Source organism: Mobula hypostoma, chromosome 27 (assembly GCF_963921235.1).
Source record: "Mobula hypostoma chromosome 27, sMobHyp1.1, whole genome shotgun sequence".
NCBI classification, from domain to species: Eukaryota; Metazoa; Chordata; class Chondrichthyes; order Myliobatiformes; family Myliobatidae; genus Mobula; species Mobula hypostoma.
Genome location: NC_086123.1, coordinates 34,891,603 through 34,910,005, shown reverse-complemented (window position 1 = coordinate 34,910,005; position 18,403 = coordinate 34,891,603). Strand labels below are relative to the sequence as shown.

Sequence of the window (18,403 nt, the reverse complement as noted above, 5' to 3'; positions counted from 1 at the left end):
AAAATCCAAGTGAATGACATCCACTGCCTCCCCTTTCCTCCACCCTCTTGTTACTTCCTCAAAGAACTCTAACGGATTTGTCAGGCAAGATTTCCCTTTACAGAAACCATGCTGACTTTGATTTATTTTATCATTAGTCTCCAAGTATCCCAAAACCTTATCCTTAATAATAGACTCCAACACTTTTTCAGCCACTGAGGTTAAGCCAACTGGCCTATAATTTCCTTTCTTTTGTCCTTCCTCCCTTCTTAAAAAGTGGGGTAACTTTTGCCATCTTCCAGTCCTCCATGACCATATCAGAATCAAATGATTTTTGAAAGATCTTGACCAATGCATCTGTTATCTCTTCAGCAACTTCTTTCAGGACTCTATGATGTAGTCCATCTGGCCCAGCTGACTTATCCACCTTAAGACCTTTGAGTTCGCCGAGCACTTTTTCCTTTGTAAAAGCAATGGCACTCACTCCTGCTCCCTGACACTCACAGACCTCTGGCACACTGCTAGTGTCTTCCACAGTGAAGACTTATGCAAAGTACCCATTAATTTCATCTGCTATTTCTTTGCCCCCATTACTACCTTACCAGCATCATTTTCCAGTGGTCCAATATCAACTCTTTTACTCTCTATATAACTGAAAAAAAATTGGTATCCGCTTCATATTATTGACTAGTCTGCCCTCATTTCATCTTTTCCCTTCTAATGGTTTTCTTAGTTGCCTATTGTTGAATTTTAAAAGCTTCCCAATCATTCAACTTTCCACTCACTTTTGCTACCTTATATGCTCTTTCCTTGATGTTTATGCAGTCCTTAACTTCCTTTGTCGGCCACAGCTGCCTACCACTGCCATTTGAGAACTTCTTCCTCTGTGGGACATATCTATCCTGCGCCTTGTGAACTATTCCCAGAAACTTCAGCCACCTCTGTTCTGCCATCATCCCCGCCAGTATCCTCCTCCAATCCACCCAGGCAAGCTCCACTCTCAAGCCTCTGCAATTCCCTTTATTCCATCACTATACTGAGACATGTGTCTTATGCTTCTCCCTCTCAAACTGCAGCGTGAATTCAATCATTTTATGTTCACTGCCTCCAAAGGGTTCCTTTATGTTAAGCTCCTTCATAAGATCCGGATTATTACACAACACCCAGTCTAAGATAGCCTTTCCCCAAGTAGACTCAAGCACAAGCTGCTCTAAAAAGCCATCTCGAGGGCATTCAACAAGTTCCCTCTCTAGTCATCCGACACCAATCTGATTTTCCCAATGCCCTTGCACATTGAAGTCCCCCATTACAATTGTGTCATTACCCTTATTAGCTGCCTTTTCCAGCTCCCTTTGTAATCTCAACCCAACATCTTGGCTACTATTTGGAGGCCTGTATATGATTTCCATAATGGTTTCTTTACTCTTGCAATTTCTTAACTCCACCCACAAAGATTCAACATTTTCTGACCCTATGTCACCTGTTTCTAAAGATGTAATTCCATCTCTTACCAACAGAGCCACACCACTACCAATGCCTTCCTGCCTGTCCTCTCGATACAAAGTATATCCTTTGATGTTAAGCTCCCAACTACGGCCTTCTTTCAGCCACGACTCAGTGATGGCCACAGTGTCATACCGACTAAACTGTAACTGTGCCACTGAGCACGGAGAAGTGCATTCTGATCAGATGCATTGCCGCCTCGTATGAAGGCTCCAATGCACAGGGTCAAAAGAGGCTGCAGATGGTTGTATAACTTCATCATGAGCTCAACCCTCCCCGTCATCAAGGACGTCTCCAAAAGTTAGTGCCATCTGGGACATGCCCTCTTCTCATTACTACCATCAGGGAGGAGGTACAGGAGCCTGAAGACCCAAACTCAATATTTTAGGAACAGCTTCTTCCCCTCTGCCATCAGATTTCTGAAAGGAGAATGAACCCACAAACTCTAATTCCTCTTTTTCACTATCTATTCCTTTATTGTAACTTATAGCAATTTTTACGTCCTGCACTGTACTGCGGCCACAAAACAACACATTTCACCACGTATGTCAGTGATAATAAACCTAATTCTGAAGATAGAAACAGCTTTTTGATCTAACAGACAGTCTGAGATTATAGAGAAATGTTAGGTAAATGGAGCTGATACCACAATCGAACCTTATCAAACGCACATGGCCAACTGGCAATCCTACTCCTAATGCTCCTCCCAATGCATGGGTGTTGGAATATTTCTAGTTATCTTTGTCATACTCACTCTTTGGCTGGTTTCTTTTTCTTCCGCTTGTCATCACTGCCCTGCCGGTAGGATCCATAGTCGAAAAGCGAATCCATAGGGGCCTTTTTAGGAGCAGGAGCCATACTGGGCATGGACGAGTCATAGATGGAGGATTCCAAAAGGTCAATCGGATTTGGCATTCGGTTCTTAAATGCCCCCTGGAACTTGGATCTCAGATTCTGTTTGTTGCTTTCGCCATTTTCTCGGGCTGCTGGCCGCGGTGGCTCGGCAGCACCGCTGGCCTCATCGTTCTCAAACAGGTTGGCCAGGGAGGACAGAGGGAAGCCATCTTCGTTAGGGTTCTCCATGCTGTTCCGTTTCCCAGAATCCTTAGCTTCAGCCTCCGCCATCAGCGCCTAAATGGCAGAAAATGTATTCTGTAAATTATCTCTCTGAAAAAACTACACAAACTGAGTCAAAGTGACTCAACAATCTATAGACACAAGGAATTCTGTTGATGAGTTGTAACGAAGGATCTTGGCCTGAGACATCGACTGCTTATTCTTCTCCATAGGTGCTCCTTAACCTGCTGAGTTCCTGCAGCATTTTGTGTGTGTTGCCAACAATCTTCTCTCGAAAAATGGATGAGCTGTTAGGTACATGTACGATTATAACAGGATACAATAGGGGAGTGGGTTTTCATTTGAGAGAGAGAGACCAGAACGAGGAGCCAAAAATACAAGTTAGTTACTAATAAAGCCAACAGGGTATTTAAGAGAAACTTCTTTATTCAAATGTTGATTTAGAATGTGCAGCCTGCCACCAAAGGGAATAGTTGAAGTGAGAAGCTTCAATGCATTCAAGCAGAAGCTAAAAACAGATATGCGAGGAGACAGTGAAAAATATTTCATTGGAGATGAGGAGAGCTGGGAGAGGCTTGTGTTCAAAATAATCGTTGGCATCAACATCTTGGTCATGCGATGTACTCCTAGTCACAACATGGATAATGAGATGGGTGCCAAAAACACAGGAAAGTCTGCAGATGCTGGAAACACAAAGCAACACACACAAAATGCTGGAGGAACTTAGCAAGTCAGGCAGCATCTACAGAAATGAATAGACAGCCAATGTTTTGGGCCAAGACCCTTCTTCAGGACTGGAAAGAAAGAGGAGAATTCGGAGTAGGGGAGGAAGAAGTACAAGGTAGTAGGTGGTAGGTGAAACCGGGAGGGGGGAGGGGGTGAAATAAGGAGCTGTGAAGTTGATTGGTGAAAGAGATAAAGGGCTGGAGAAGGGGGAATCCAATAGGAGAGGATGGAAGAGCGTAGAGGAAAGGGAAGGAGGAAGAGCACTCCCTCTCTCACCTTATCACCTTACCTACCCATCAACCCCCTCTGCTGCTGCTCCTCCTTCCCTATCTTCTATGTCTTCTATCTTCTCCTATCAGATTCCCCCTCCTCCAGCCCTTTATCATCTCCTCTATGGGGATGACTTACAGTGGACTGAAACACTTGAGTGTAGACATTAAGAAAAAGGGTGTGCTGGAGTTAGATAAATCACCAGGACCAGACAAGGTATGCCCCAGGCTACTGTGCGAAGGGAGGGAGGAGATTGCCAAGCCTCTGGCGGTGATCTATGTATCATCAATAGGGACGGGAGAAGTACCAGATGATTGGAAGGTTGCAAACATTGTTCCCTTGTTCAGGAAAGGGAGTAGAGATATCACAGGAAATTATAGAACAGTGAGTCTTACTTCAGTGGTGGGCAAGTTGTTGGAGAAGATCCTGAGAGGCAGGATTTATGACCATTTGGAGAGACATAATCTGATTAGGGATAGTCAGCATGGCTTTGTCAAGGGCAAGTCATTCCTTATGAACCTGATTGAATTCTTTGAGGATGTAACTGTCATGGTCCAGATCGGGGTCCCTTTAAATTTACCTTGTTTATATTACGATTCGGACCGTTGGTTCCCTGTTTTCCCATGTCCCTCGACTTTGGTGATTAGACGCAATTAACGCTCGGCTGAACGGGTAGTTTATAGTCTCCGGCTTTCAGCCGTTCGGGTGGGAGCGTCTGCAAAGTCTGCAAAGTCACGGCCTGCCAATGTCATCCGGCCGGAGCAAGCCTAGTCTCTGCCCGAAGCGAGTGTCGGTAATTCGCCCTTCCTCACCGGAGCAACCCTGTCCAGTTACCTCGCTGAAGTGAGCCTGCCAATTTTCCTCATCAGGGTGGGTCCGTCAGTTAACCCGCCGGAGAGAATCAGGAGCCGCTATCTTCTGTTCCCGGGCCGAGTCGAGAGCTCGGTACTACTGGAGGTTCCAAGCACCACGGCCTGGCTCCGGCGGCATCCAAATACCACGTCAAGTCCTGGCCCTGGCGCCGTTCAAGTACCACGTCCACGTCCTGGCTCCGGCAGCATCCAAGTACAATGTCAAGTCCTGGACCTGGCGGCGTTCAAGTACTACGTCCAATCCTAGCCCTGGCGGCACTCAAGTACTACGTCCAATCCTAGCCCTGGCGGCGTTCAAGTACCACGTCCAATCCTGGCCCTGGCGGCACTCAAGTACCACGTCCAATCCTGGCCCTGGCGGCGTTCAAGTACCACGTCCAATCCTAGCCCTGGCGGCACTCAAGTACTACGTCCAATCCTAGCCCTGGCGGCGTTCAAGTACTACGTCCAATCCTAGCCCTGGCGGCACTCAAGTACCACGTCCAATCCTGGCCCTGGCGGCGTTCAAGTACCACGTCCAATCCTGGCCCTGGCGGCTTCCAGTTCTGAGTCTAGTCCTGGCTCTGGCGGTCTGTGATTCCTGTCCTACCCCCTTGTCTGAATCCCTTCTCTGCCCTCTCGCCTCTAGCCCTCGTCTGCAGCCCTCGCCTGCACTTCAGTCTAGTTCCATCACCGGAGCTAGATAGGTACTGTCTGGTGTTCATTCGTGTTGGTCTTGTCTTGTCTTGTCCTCGCCTCCGTGGGGTAAGTCAGGCCGTTTTGCCGTTGCCCCGCGGGGGGTCATGTCTTGTCTTGTCCTGTCCTCGCCTCCGTGGGGTAAGTCAGGTCGTCTTGCCATTGCCCCGCGGAGGGTCATGAGTCCCGGCCCTATGTCCTGTACCCAAGGAGGGGTCCCAGCTCTCTGTTCTGTGTGTGAGTCCCGGCCCTATGTCCTGTACCCAAGGAGGGGTCCCAACTCTCTGTTCTGTGTATGTGTCCATGGTTCCATGTACCTGCTCTCCCGAGACTGAGGCTCTGTGTTCCCATGTTCCTCCTCTCCCTAGCAAATGTCATGTCCATGCCTGGTCCTGGGGTCCGAGCCCGAGGCAAGATCCAGGTACTGGGTCCTTGCCCAGTCTCTGGCTCAGAGTCCATACCCTAGCCTCTTCATGTCTCCTCTAGTTCTGGGAGCCGAATCCGAGTCCTAGCCCAGACCCTTGGTCCCAGCCTAGTCGTAGTCCTCAGTCCTTGTCCAGTTCGCTATTCCTACTCCTGCCTTGCTCTCCTGTTTTCGAAATGTAAACTAAACCTAAATAACCTCACAAGATGTGTCTTGCATTTGGGTCCACCCTTGCTCCCAATGCCCCACCATTGTGACAGAAACAAAACACATTGATGAAGGTATATAGTGTATATGGAATTCAGTAAGGCATTTGATAAGGTTCCCCATGCGAGGCTCATTCAGAAAGTAATGAGGCATGGGATCCAAGGAGATCTTGCTTTGTGGATCCAGAACTGTCTTGCCCACAGAAGGCAAAGGGTGATTGTAGATGGTTTGTATTCTGCATGGAGGTCAGTGACCAGTGGTGATCCACAGGGATCTGTTCTGGGACCCCTCCTCTTTGTGATTGTTATAAATGACCTGGATAAGGAAGTGGAGGGATGGGTTAGTAAGTTTACTGATGACACATAGGTTGGGGGTGTTGTGGATAGTCTGGAGGGTTGTCAGAGGTTACAGTTGGACATCGATAGGATGCAGAACTGGGATGAGAAGTGGCAGATGGAATTCAACCCAGATAAGTGTGAAGTGGTTCATTTTAGTAGGTCAAATTTGAAGACAGAATATAATAATAATGGTAAGACTCTTGGCAATGTGGAGGATCAGCGAGATCTTGGGATCCATGTCCATAGGACACTCAAAGCTGCTGTGCAGGTTGACAGTGTTGTTAAGAAGGTGTATGGTGTGTTAGCATTCATCTACTGTGGGATTCAATTCGAGAGCCATGAGGCAATGTTACAGCTATACAAGTTAGACCGCACTTGGAGAACTGTGTTCAGTTCTGGTCACCTCACTACAGGAAGGATGTGGATACTATAGAGAGAGTGCAGAGGAGACTTACAAGGTTGTTGCCTGGATTGGAGAGTGTGCCTTATGAGAACAGGTTGAGTGAACAAGTGAACTCAGCCTTTTCTCCTTGAAGTGACGGAGGATGAGAGGTGACCTGATGAGAGGCATTGATCATCTGGATAGCCAGAGGCTTCTCCCCAGGGCTGAAATGCCATAGTTTTAAACTGCCTGGAAGTAGGTACAAGGGAGATGTCAGAAGTAAGTATTTCCACACCAGAGAGTGGTTGGTGTGTGGAATGCACTGCCAGTGAGGCTAGTAGAGGTGGATACAATAGGGTCTTTTAATAGACTCTTAGATAGGTACACAGGGCTTTGAAAAATAGAGGGCTATGCGGTGGGGGGATTCTAGGCAGTTTCTAGAGTAGGTTACAGGGTCAGCACAACATTGTGGGCTGAAAGGCCTGTAATGTGCTGTAGTTTTCTGTTTCTATGCTTTTTTCAATCTCTTTCACTAATCAACATCCCAGCTCTTTACTTCACCCCCTCCCCCTCTCCTGCTTCCACCTATCACCTACCATTTTGTACTTCATACCTCCCTCCCTACACTTTCCTACTCTGACTCCTCACTGTCCTTTCCAGTCCCGATGAGGGGAGTCGGCCCGAAATGTCAACTGTTTACTCTTCTCTACAGACGCTGCCTGGCCTGCTCAGTTCCTCCAGCACTTTGTGTGTTGCAATGAGATGGGTGCAGAAGGGTCTTTTGTCTTTAATGGGAACACAAAGAGCACATTAAAAGAAGATTTACCCATGCATTTGAGGAAAGTTAATATTTGCCCTGCGTGCTTTCTTGGAACTCAGATACATCGAATCACTGAGCAACGGTAATGTGCATGAACCAATTGTCAGGCACCCGGCTGCTGTGAACACAACTCGGTGCAGTGGCCATCATATATACTGGATGTTTATGGGGAAATCAAGCAGATCACGAAAGTCATGCTTCATTGCAAGTTTCCTACATATTACTGGGGCTGCAATAAGGGAAGCCGATGGTGTCTGTACTACAAGCCCTTTGAAATGTCTTGTGAACTGAGCATGCTGATTGAAAGCCTGGATAAGATGCCACACAGACCAACATGTTCTGCACTCACAGACCAGTCTTGTCTGAGTAACTTCACCTTACACAGGTCAACAGTGACTCACTCTCTAACCCAACACATCACTAATAATAACAGCATCTTCCTCGGGTTAAGAGCGAAAACGAGGCGCAGAATGTGAAACCATCCCAGAGCAGTCCAGCACAGTACAGACCCTTCAGCCCACAATGCTGTGCTGACCTTTTAACCTACTCCACAATCAATCTAACCCTTCCCTCCTACATAGCCCTTCACTGGCCTACCTAGGAGCCTCTTAAAAGTCCCTAAGGTACCTGCCTCCATTACCACCCTGGCAGCACGTGCCTCCAGTTTTGGAGCTACCGCTGACACCCCTTGTCCCGCCCCATACTTTCCTCTGATCACCCTCTCTTGTTAGCCATTTCCGCCCTGGGAAAAAGATGCTGGCTGTTCACTCTTATCATCTCTTACACCTCTATCAATTCTCCTTTCATCCTCCTTCATCCCAAACAGCAAAACTGCAGCTCGCTCCACCTTTCCTCTCAAGAGCGATCAGGAATGCTTTAGAATGACGTTGATACGTTCACCATCCAGAGTCATAGTTGAGATCGTGGACACGCTGACAATCCCCACCCCTCATTGCCAATGAGGAGATACTGGTCAGAGCCCATCTCAGACAAGGGCAGAGACCTACTGCTGAAGGTACAGCAGTGTAGCGGCAATCATAACGCTTCACAGTGCCAGCGAGCAACGATCGAGGTTCAATTCTCGCTGCTGTCCCCGTTGCCACGCGGATTCACTGCTTTCTTCCCGCATTGCCGAGGCAAACGGGTTAGGGCTTGTCCGTCGCAGGCACGCTGGTGCTGGAAGCGTGGCAACCCAGCACAGATTCCAACCGTATAGGTTGCTGACAAAAACAATGTATTTCAACCGTATGTTTCAATGTACAAGTGAAAAATAAAGCTAATCTTAAATCTTAAGATACTCCCACAGGGCTATCGTGTAGGGGATTCTAACGTTTAGTCCCAGTAGTGATGAAGAAGCTGCCGTATATTTCCCAGATCCTGATGGCCTGCAGTTTGGAGGGCAAGTTGCCAGCTGTAGTGGCGTTCTCATGCATGCACCTCTGCCCTTGCCCTTGGTGGTAGAGCTGATGGGTTTGGGAAAGTCTCTCCGAGATCTGGAATCACAGAATTGTGTAGCACAGAAACAGAGTCCATGCTGATTGTAACGCCTACCTATGCCTATCACACTTGCCTGCATCACACCCACATCCCTCTACAGCAGGGGTCCCAACCTTTAGTATGCCATTAACTGAGGGGTCTATGGGCCCCAGTCTGGGAACCCAGCTCTACACCTTCCCCACCTACATACCTGTCCAAATACCTTCTAAACATAACTGTTGTATCTGCAGCACACTAACCCTGTGCTAAAAAAAACTTATCACTCAAACCTCCTCTAAACTTCTGCCCTCTAACCTAAAACAGTATCCTCTATTTCTAGATTTCTGCACCTCAGGAAAAGACGCTGTCTATTCAATCAATGCTCCCTCCTACTTTTATAAACCTCCAGATGGTCGTTCTTCAGCTTCCTACATTCAGTGAGATTAAACCCAATCTATACAATCTCTCCTTATAACTACATCTCTCCATTCCAGGCACCATCTGAGTTCCAAGAAAGCACATTGGACAAATAATTAACTTTCCTGAAATGCACGGGATAAATGTTCTTTTAATGTGCTCTTTGTGTTCCCATCAAAGACAAAAATAGGACCAGATCCTGCTGCACTCATCTCATTGTAACACACACAAAATGCTGGAGGAGCTCAGGCCACATCTCTGAAAATGAATAGACAGCCAATGTTGCGGGCCAAGACCCTTCTACAGGACTGGAAAGAAAGAGAAATGGTCAGTGTAAGAAGGTGGGGGGACGGGAGGAAGAAGTACAAGCTGGCAGGTGATGGGTGAAACCGAGAGGAGGGGAGGGGTGAAGTAAAGAGCTGAGATGTTGATTGGTGACAGAGATAAAGGGCTGGAGGAGGGGGAATCTTATACTTTATACTTTACAGTCGCCAAACAATTGATACTAGAACGTACAAAAATCACAGCGATATTTGATTCTGCACTTGCCGCTCCCTGGGTTACAAACCGATAGTAAATATTAAAAATTTAAATTATAAACCATAAATAGAAAATAGAAAAATGGAAAGTAAGGTAGTGCAAAAAAACTGAGAGGCAGGTCCGGATATTTGGAAGGCACAGCCCAGATCCAGGTCAGGATCCATTCAGCAGTCTTATCACAGTTGGAAAGAAGCTGTTCCCAAATCTGGCCATATGAGTCTTCAAGCTCCTGAGCCTTCTCCCGGAGGGAAGAGGGACGAAAAGTGCGTTGGCTGGGTGGGTCGTGTCCTTGATTATCCTGGCAACACTGCTCCGACAGCGTGCGGTGTAAAGTGAGTCCACGGACGGAAGATTGGTTTGTGTGATGTGCTGCGTGTTCACGATCTTCTGCAGCTTCTTTCAGTCTTGGACAGGACGACTTCCATACCAGGTTGTGATGCACCCTAGAAGAATACTTTCTACGGTGCATCTATAAAAATTAGTGAGGGTTTTAGGGGACAGGCCAAATTTCCTTAGTTTTCTCAGGAAGTAAAGGCACTGGTGGGCCTTCTTCGCAGTGAACTCTGCTTGGTTGGACCAAGTCAGGTCATTTGTGATATTGACCCAGAGGAACTTAAAGCTTTTGACCTGTTCCACCTGCGCACCGCCGATGTAAATTGGGTCGTGCGGTCCGCTACTCCTTCTGTAGTCAACAACCAATTCCTTCGTCTTGCTGACGTTGAGGGATAGGTTATTGTCTTCACACCATGCCACCAGGTTCTTAATTTCCTCTCTGAACTCAAACTCATTGTTACCCGAGATACGGCCTACAATTGTTGGGTCATCAGCAAACTTACATATTGAGTTTGATGGAAACTTGGCTACACAACCATGGGTGTACAGTGAGTACAGCAGGGGGCTGAGTACACAGCCTTGTGGGGCACCGGTGCTCAGAGTGATTGTAGAGGAGAGCTTGTCCCCTATTTTTACAGCCTGGGTCCTGTCTGTGAGGAAGTTAAAGATCCAGCTATATATCTGAGTACTAAGGCCCAGGTTCCGGAGCTTAGGAATCAGTTTATTTGGAATGATGGTATTAAAGGCAGAGCTGTAGTCAATGAAAGGATGGAAGAGCGTGGAGGAAAGGGAAGGAGGAAGAGCACACTCTCTCTCAACTTATCTCTTTACCTGCCCATCACCTCCCTCTGCTGCTCCTCCTCCTTCCCTTTCTTCCGTGGACTTCAGTCCTCTCCTATCAGATTCCCCCTCCTCCAGCCCTTTATCTCTTTCACCAATCAACTTCCCAGCTCATTACTTCACCTCCTCCCCATCTTCCAGTTCCACCTATCACCTGCCACCTCGTACTCTTAGTTCTCTCCCCACACTTTCCTACTCTGACTCCTCACTGTCCTTTCCAGTCCCGATGAGGGGAGTCGGCCCGAAATGTCAACTGTTTACTCTTCTCTACAGACGCTGCCTGGCCTGCTCAGTTCCTCCAGCACTTTGTGTGTTGCAATGAGATGGGTGCAGAAGGGTCTTTTGTCTTTAATGGGAACACAAAGAGCACATTAAAAGAAGATTTACCCATGCATTTGAGGAAAGTTAATATTTGCCCTGCGTGCTTTCTTGGAACTCAGATACATCGAATCACTGAGCAACGGTAATGTGCATGAACCAATTGTCAGGCACCCGGCTGCTGTGAACACAACTCGGTGCAGTGGCCATCATATATACTGGATGTTTATGGGGAAATCAAGCAGATCACGAAAGTCATGCTTCATTGCAAGTTTCCTACATATTACTGGGGCTGCAATAAGGGAAGCCGATGGTGTCTGTACTACAAGCCCTTTGAAATGTCTTGTGAACTGAGCATGCTGATTGAAAGCCTGGATAAGATGCCACACAGACCAACATGTTCTGCACTCACAGACCAGTCTTGTCTGAGTAACTTCACCTTACACAGGTCAACAGTGACTCACTCTCTAACCCAACACATCACTAATAATAACAGCATCTTCCTCGGGTTAAGAGCGAAAACGAGGCGCAGAATGTGAAACCATCCCAGAGCAGTCCAGCACAGTACAGACCCTTCAGCCCACAATGCTGTGCTGATGGTCATTCTCCAGCTTCCTACATTCAGTGAGATTAAACCCAATCTATACAATCTCTCTTTATAACTACATCTCTCCATCCCAGCCACCGTCCTTCTGAACCCCTTAGAGTCATAGAAAACGACAGCAGGCCCTTCAGCCCATCTAGTCCATGCCGAACTTCTTAAACTGCCTAGTCCCAATGACCTGCACCTGAACCGTAGCCATCCCTACCCCTACCATCCACGAACGGTGAAATCGAGCTCGCACTCACCACTTATGCTGGCACCTTGTTGCACACTCTCTCCACCCTCTGAATGAAGAAGTTTCCCCTCATGTTCCCCCTGAAGATTTCATATTTCATCCTTAATCCATGATCCCTAGTTGTTGTCTCGCCCAACCTCAGTGGAAAAAGCCTGCTTGCATTTACCCGATCTGAACCCCTCATAATTTTGTATACCTTTATCAAATCTCCCCTCAATCCTCTACGTTCTAAAGAATACCTTCTGCACTCTCTGTAATGCTGCCAAATGTTTGCTGCTTTGTGACAACCAGAACTGTGCATAGTAGTGCAAATGGCTCATATGGTCCAAAGGCAGTCAAACAATCATTCAGTTGCAAACTGATGCCCCAATTCTCATACCCAAAGCCTTAGCCTATGAAGGGAGGCTGACCAGATGCTTTTTTCACTCCCCTATTCTCCTGTGCTGTTATTTTCAGCGAGCTATGGTCTTGCACTCAAGGTCCCTTTGTATACCAATATTTCTAAGACCCTACCATTTACTGTATATGTGCAATCAGAATTTGATTTTCCAAACTGCATTACCCACACTTATCCAGAATAAATTCCATCTGCCGCCACACCGCCTGACTTCCCTGCTGATCTATGTCCCATTGTATTCTTGGAAACCTTCTTTGCTTTCTACGAGTTGTTCTACTTTCTTCGTATCATCTGCAAACTCACTCTTCAGAGCACCTACATACTCGTGCGAGTTATTCCAAACAGCAAAGGTCCAGGCACCAGGATCAAAATCAGGTTTAATATCACCGGCATGTGTCGTGAAATTTGTTGTCACTGCGGCAGCAGCCCAATGCAATACATAACAACAGAGAAAAAAACACACAAAAGAGTCAGAGAGACACCCACAAGTCACTATCCTGTGCTTTCTACTGCCAAGCCAATTTTGGATCATGTTTCGAACATGCCTCAGATCCCTCATGCTTTAAGCTTCAGGGGAAAGATTGGTACTGTTTGTAATACTTGTTAATTATTTGGATGAGAATGGAGGTGGTTGATTATTAAGTATGCCCTCTATGCATAAAATAAATATGATCCTCTGTTAAAACAATCCCATTCTCCCTGAAAAGCCTACTCCTCAAATATCCTTTAAATGTCTTCCACCTCTCCTTAAAAGGGTGCCTTCTCTCCATCCTGTCCTGGGTAGTTATCAGTGGAAATCCAAAAATACATACATTATGAGTGAAGCTGTTTATTTCCTCGCCTTTGATCATTCTGAAGTTGCAGTCAGCCTGTATTTTCAGATCATTAAACCAGAAGCAAGCTTTTATCCTCATCCCATATGAATCTTAGAACACTAAGGCATAGAAGGAAAAGACTCCCGTACCAGTGACTGTAACTCTTGCCATTTGATAGGGGTGCAATCATGAGAAGTCAAGGTTGATGGACAATTGTTGGTTTACACCAGTATACTTTCTAAAATAGGATACCTTTTGAGTTGACTTTCTGCAATTTTTTAATGTCTTAGTTTTTACCTCCTCACTTCTGTGTCTTAATACAGAGGCATCTAATATTAAAGTTTAAAATCCACTTTGCTCTCAAGCAAAAAACATCTAAACAAAAATCATGCATCTCCATCCAGATCTGAACTTGGCAAAAAATACTGAGACTAGCTACCAACCAAGGAATTGTGAAGACTCTGGAACAGACACACAGCTCAAATATACATAAGCCTCTTGTTGCCAAGAGCACCATTAATCTTCCCCCGAGAGACATCCAGCCTCACAACCCACAAATTCCCAGATTGTTATAGCTACTGACCACACGGAACAGTTTTTTGATCAAGCAGATGTTTAACAGGTCTCTGTACACTATCTCCCACATAGCAAAGCCTGAGGGATTGCTGCCAAGAACCAAAATGAGATAGAAATATTTGTTGAACATCCACCTCACAGAATTTCACTGGGACCTCAGCTTTCGATGCACCAAATCTGTTCAAGTGCTCAGTAAATCAAAGCTGCTTTGAATTCCAGCTACATTTACTTACTTTTTCATCAATCCCACTGATTCCCTTCCCAAGTGAAAGAAAGCAGACAGCCATTCCTACTTTTTCAATATTAAGTGACCGATAGATCAACATAAGACCATAAGACATAGGAGCAGAATTAAGCCATTCAGCTGATCGAGTCTGCTCTGCCATTCCATCACGGCTGATTTATTCTCTCTCTCAAACCCATTCTCCTACTTTCTTCCCAGAACCTTTGACACCCTGACTAATCAAGAATCTAACCACCAGGAATTCTGCAGATGCTGGAAATTCAAGCAACACACACCAAAGTTGCTGGTGAACACAGCAGGCCAGGCAGCATCTCTAGGAAGAGGTACAGACGATGTTTCGGGCCGAGACCCTTCGTCAGGACTAACTGAAAGAAGAGCTAGAAAGAGATTTGAAAGTGGGAGGGGGAGGAGGAGATCCAAACTGATAGGAGAAGACAGGAGGGGGAGGGATGGAGCTAAGAACTTCCGCTAATTCCCCACCTCCCCCTCATACCCCATCCGTTATTTATTTATATACACACATTCATTCTTTCTCTCGCTCTCCTTTTTCTCCCTCTGTCCCTCTGATGATACCCCTTGCCCATCCTCTGGGTTTTTTCCCCCCCTCCCCCTTTTCCTTCTCCCTGGGCCTCATGTCCCATGATCCTCTCATATCCCCTTTTGCCAATCACCTGTTCAGCTCCTGGCTCCATCCCTCCCCCTCCTGTCTTCTCCTATCATTTTGGATCTCCCCCTCCCCCTCCCACTTTCAAATCTCTCACTAGCTCTTCTTTCAGTTAGTCCTGACGAAGGGTCTCGGCCTGAAACGTCGACTGTACCTCTTCCTAGAGATGCTGCCTGGCCTGCTGCGTTCACCAGCAACTTTGATGTGTAATCAAGAACCTATCAAGCTCGCTTTAAGTATACACAAAGACTTGGCCTCCACAGTCATCTGTGGCAATAAATTCCACAGACTCACTATCCCCTGGCTAAAGAGAATCCTCCTCACCTCTGTTCTAAATGGACGTCACTCTATTGTGCGGCTGTGCCCTCTGGTCCTCAACTCCCCCACGATAGGAAGCATCCTCTCCACATCCGCTCTACCTACGCCTTTCAATATTCAATAGGTTTCAATGAGATTCCCCATCATTCTTCTAAACTCCAGCAAGTACAGGCTCAGAGCCATCAAACACTCCTCATATGTTAACCCACAAACAAGAGAAAATCTGCAGATGCTGGAAATCCAAGCAACACACACAAAATGCTGGAGGAACTCAGCGTCCGTGGAAAACGGTAAACAGTCAACGTTTTGGCCTGAGACCCTTCACCAGGTCCTTCATTCAATGTCAGATGGCAGAGGGGAAGAAGCTGTTCCTGAATCATTGCGTGTGTGACTTCAGGCTCCTGTACCTCCTCCCTGATGGTAGCAATGAGAAGAGGGCATGTCCTGGGTGATGGGGGTCCTTAATGATGGATGCTGCCTTTTTGAGCATCACTCTTTGAAGACATCCTGGATACTACCAAGGCCAGTGCCCATGATGGAGCAGACTGAGTTTCCTGATAAACAGTGAGTATGAGTAGGAAGTGGTGCAGGTAATGATGGTAACACTGGGTGATGTTTAATGTTTTGAGTCCTATTTGTTCCCTTTTTGCTGTTGGTGCAATTTGTACTTTTTTCCCCACACGTCTGATGGTCTTGTTTTCTTTAAACAGTTTCTGTGGTGTTTCTTTGTTTTGTGGCTGCCTGCAAGAAGCCAGATCTCAAAGTTGTGCACTGTATACATACTTTGATAATAAATGTACTTCGATCTTTGAGGTAGTATTGGTTTGAACAGGGAACAGAAAGGTCATGAAAGATGGCTGATTTCCAATTGCCCAATGAGAAACTCCTGGAGTGGGTGAATTATTTTCACAATGGGGAGTTCATTCACTAACCAGAATTTCTCTGAACTTACTATTTTAATGCTGGTACCTTTTTGTAATCTACTTTTTCTTTTGAAATTGAATGATAGTGATTGTCAGAATTTTGAGCAGTGGTTTATAATTGAGAGTCCTTCTATAAAATTAGCTCTTTTCAATTAAAAGTTCCCAAACACCCACTAAGTACCTCATTCAGCTGTCAAGTATATGATAGTTCCAAACTGTTATAATCTGTCAGTTTTGATTAAGTCACTGAATAGTATCTGAAAGCCTTAACTTATGATCTGCTGAAATGTATTCGAAAGGAACTGAATAGAAATGCAATTATGAATCGACTGCATTATAATGAAATCCTATCTTGTTCACTAATGTTCTGCAGGGGAAGAAATATTTCCTTAGTCTGACCTTTATGTGACTCCAGATCGCCTGTAGGTTGTCCTTTAACTGTCAGAGATATACAGGCCACTCAGTCCGTGGTCTGTCGACCACCAAACTGCCATACTTACACTCATCCCTACATTCGCACCAAATACCCTCGCCCCCGACACTTGTGGGATTTAGAACAGAGATGAGGAGGATTTAAGACACAAAGTGGTGAATCTGTTGAATTCATTGCCACAGACAGCTTTGGAGGCCACATCGTTAGCTAGGTTTAAAGCGGAAGATGATAGGTTCTTTATGCTGGTTCTCTTATAAGATGATTTATTCTCTGCATGCTTCTTCTTCCCCCCATACCCTGCATTTCCATTTGATTCCCTGCCATTCACCTTCATTAGGGCTACTTGCAGTAGGCAGCTGACCCAACAACCAGTATTCCTTTGGAAAGTTGGCAGAAAGAAACTCGTGAAGTCACAAATAGAATGAACGACCTCCGCACAGATAACACTGGTGGCCAGGACCAAACTGAACTCGATATTCCACACTTGGAAGGATGAGGAAGCAGAGGCTGCTGCCTGGACTGGAGATCGTGCCTTATGAGGGTAGGCTGAGCACGCTGGGGCTTTTCTCTTTGGAGTGAAGGAGGATGAGAGGTGACTTGATAAAGGTGTACAAACCAATAAGAGATATTGATAAGAGGACAGCCAGAGACTTTTTCTGGGGTGGAAATGGGAACATAATTTTAAAATGATTGGAAGGAAGTATAGGGGAGGGGGATATCAGAGTAGTCAAGTCAAGCCAAGTCAAATTTATTTATATAGTACATTTAAAAACAACACACATTGACCAAAGTGCTGTACAGATCAGAGCAGATAGCTAAAATCACAAATATGAGAAACACAGACATAACCAACAAAGCAGGTAACTTATAGGCACAAAAAAAACAACACAAGGGCCTGGGCACAAGCCAAAAGTCAGCCACATCAGGAGGATTCAAACGCTAGTGAATAAAAGTAAGTTTTAAGCCTGGATTTAAAAGAGTCGATGGAGGGGGCCGATCTGATAGGGAGGGGAATGCTATTCCACAGTCTAGGGGCTACAATAGCAAAAGTGCGGTCACCCCTGAACTTAAGTTTTGATCGCGGGACAGCTCGGAGCCCCAAGTCAGCCGACCTGAGGGACCTGGAAGTAGAATAAGCGGTTAGAATGTCTGTGATATAAGGGGGGGAGCCAGCCCATTTAGGGCTTTATAAACAAACACGAGACTCTTAAAATCAATTCTGAACCGTACTGGCAGCCAGTGGAGGGAGGCCAGGATAGGAGTAATATGGTCCCTCTTCCGGGCACCTGTCAGGAGCCTGGCTGCGGCGTTCTGGACCAGTTGCAGGTGGGACAGGGACGACTGACTAATCCCAGTATACAGGGAGTTGGAGTAGTCCAAGCGGGAGGATATAAGGGCATGGATGACTTTCTCAAGATCTTTGAAAGAGAGAAACTGCTTGATTTTAGCAATAGTATGAAGCTGGAAAAAACAGGCTTTTACTACTGCATTAACTTGCTTGTCAAACTTAAAGGTGGAATCAAATATCATACCAAGGTTTTTGACATGGGATTTGACAAGGGTGGACAGGTTAACAAGACTGTTGGTAATCACTCTGATGGAGTCAGGGGGGCCAAATAGGACAACTTCAGACTTGCCTTCATTCAGCTGCAGGAATTCTGTGCCATCCAACACTTTATGTCCTCAAGGCAGCTCATGAGGGTAACTAGATTTGATTGGTCATTTGGTTTTAAGGGGAGATAAAGCTGTGTGTCATCAACATAACACTGGAAAGAAATGTCATATTTTTGAATGATTTGGCCGAGGGGAAGCATGTATATAGAGAAAAGAATGGGACCTGGGATGGAACCCTGTGGGACCCCGCAGGAGAGACTCGCTGGGGGAGAAGAGAATTTGCCTATGTTGATGGAGAAGCTTCTATTTTTGAGGCAGGATATGAACCAGTTCAAGGCAGTGCCATCAACACCCACCCCGTACTGGAGATGCTCTATTAAAAT

At 46.1% G+C, this 18,403-nt stretch overlaps 1 protein-coding gene across 1 annotated transcript in view; it reads right to left on the bottom strand.

Annotated features, from left to right (window-relative positions):
- The window catches only part of trpv4 (transient receptor potential cation channel, subfamily V, member 4), a 149,508-nt gene that overhangs the window by 112,086 nt on the left and 19,019 nt on the right, over window positions 1-18,403 (bottom strand). The window contains exon 2 of the mRNA XM_063034220.1: window positions 2,237-2,613. Within this exon, the coding sequence (XP_062890290.1) occupies window positions 2,237-2,607 (371 nt within the window). The 5' untranslated portion in view covers window positions 2,608-2,613. The remainder of the gene's footprint in view (window positions 1-2,236; window positions 2,614-18,403) is intronic.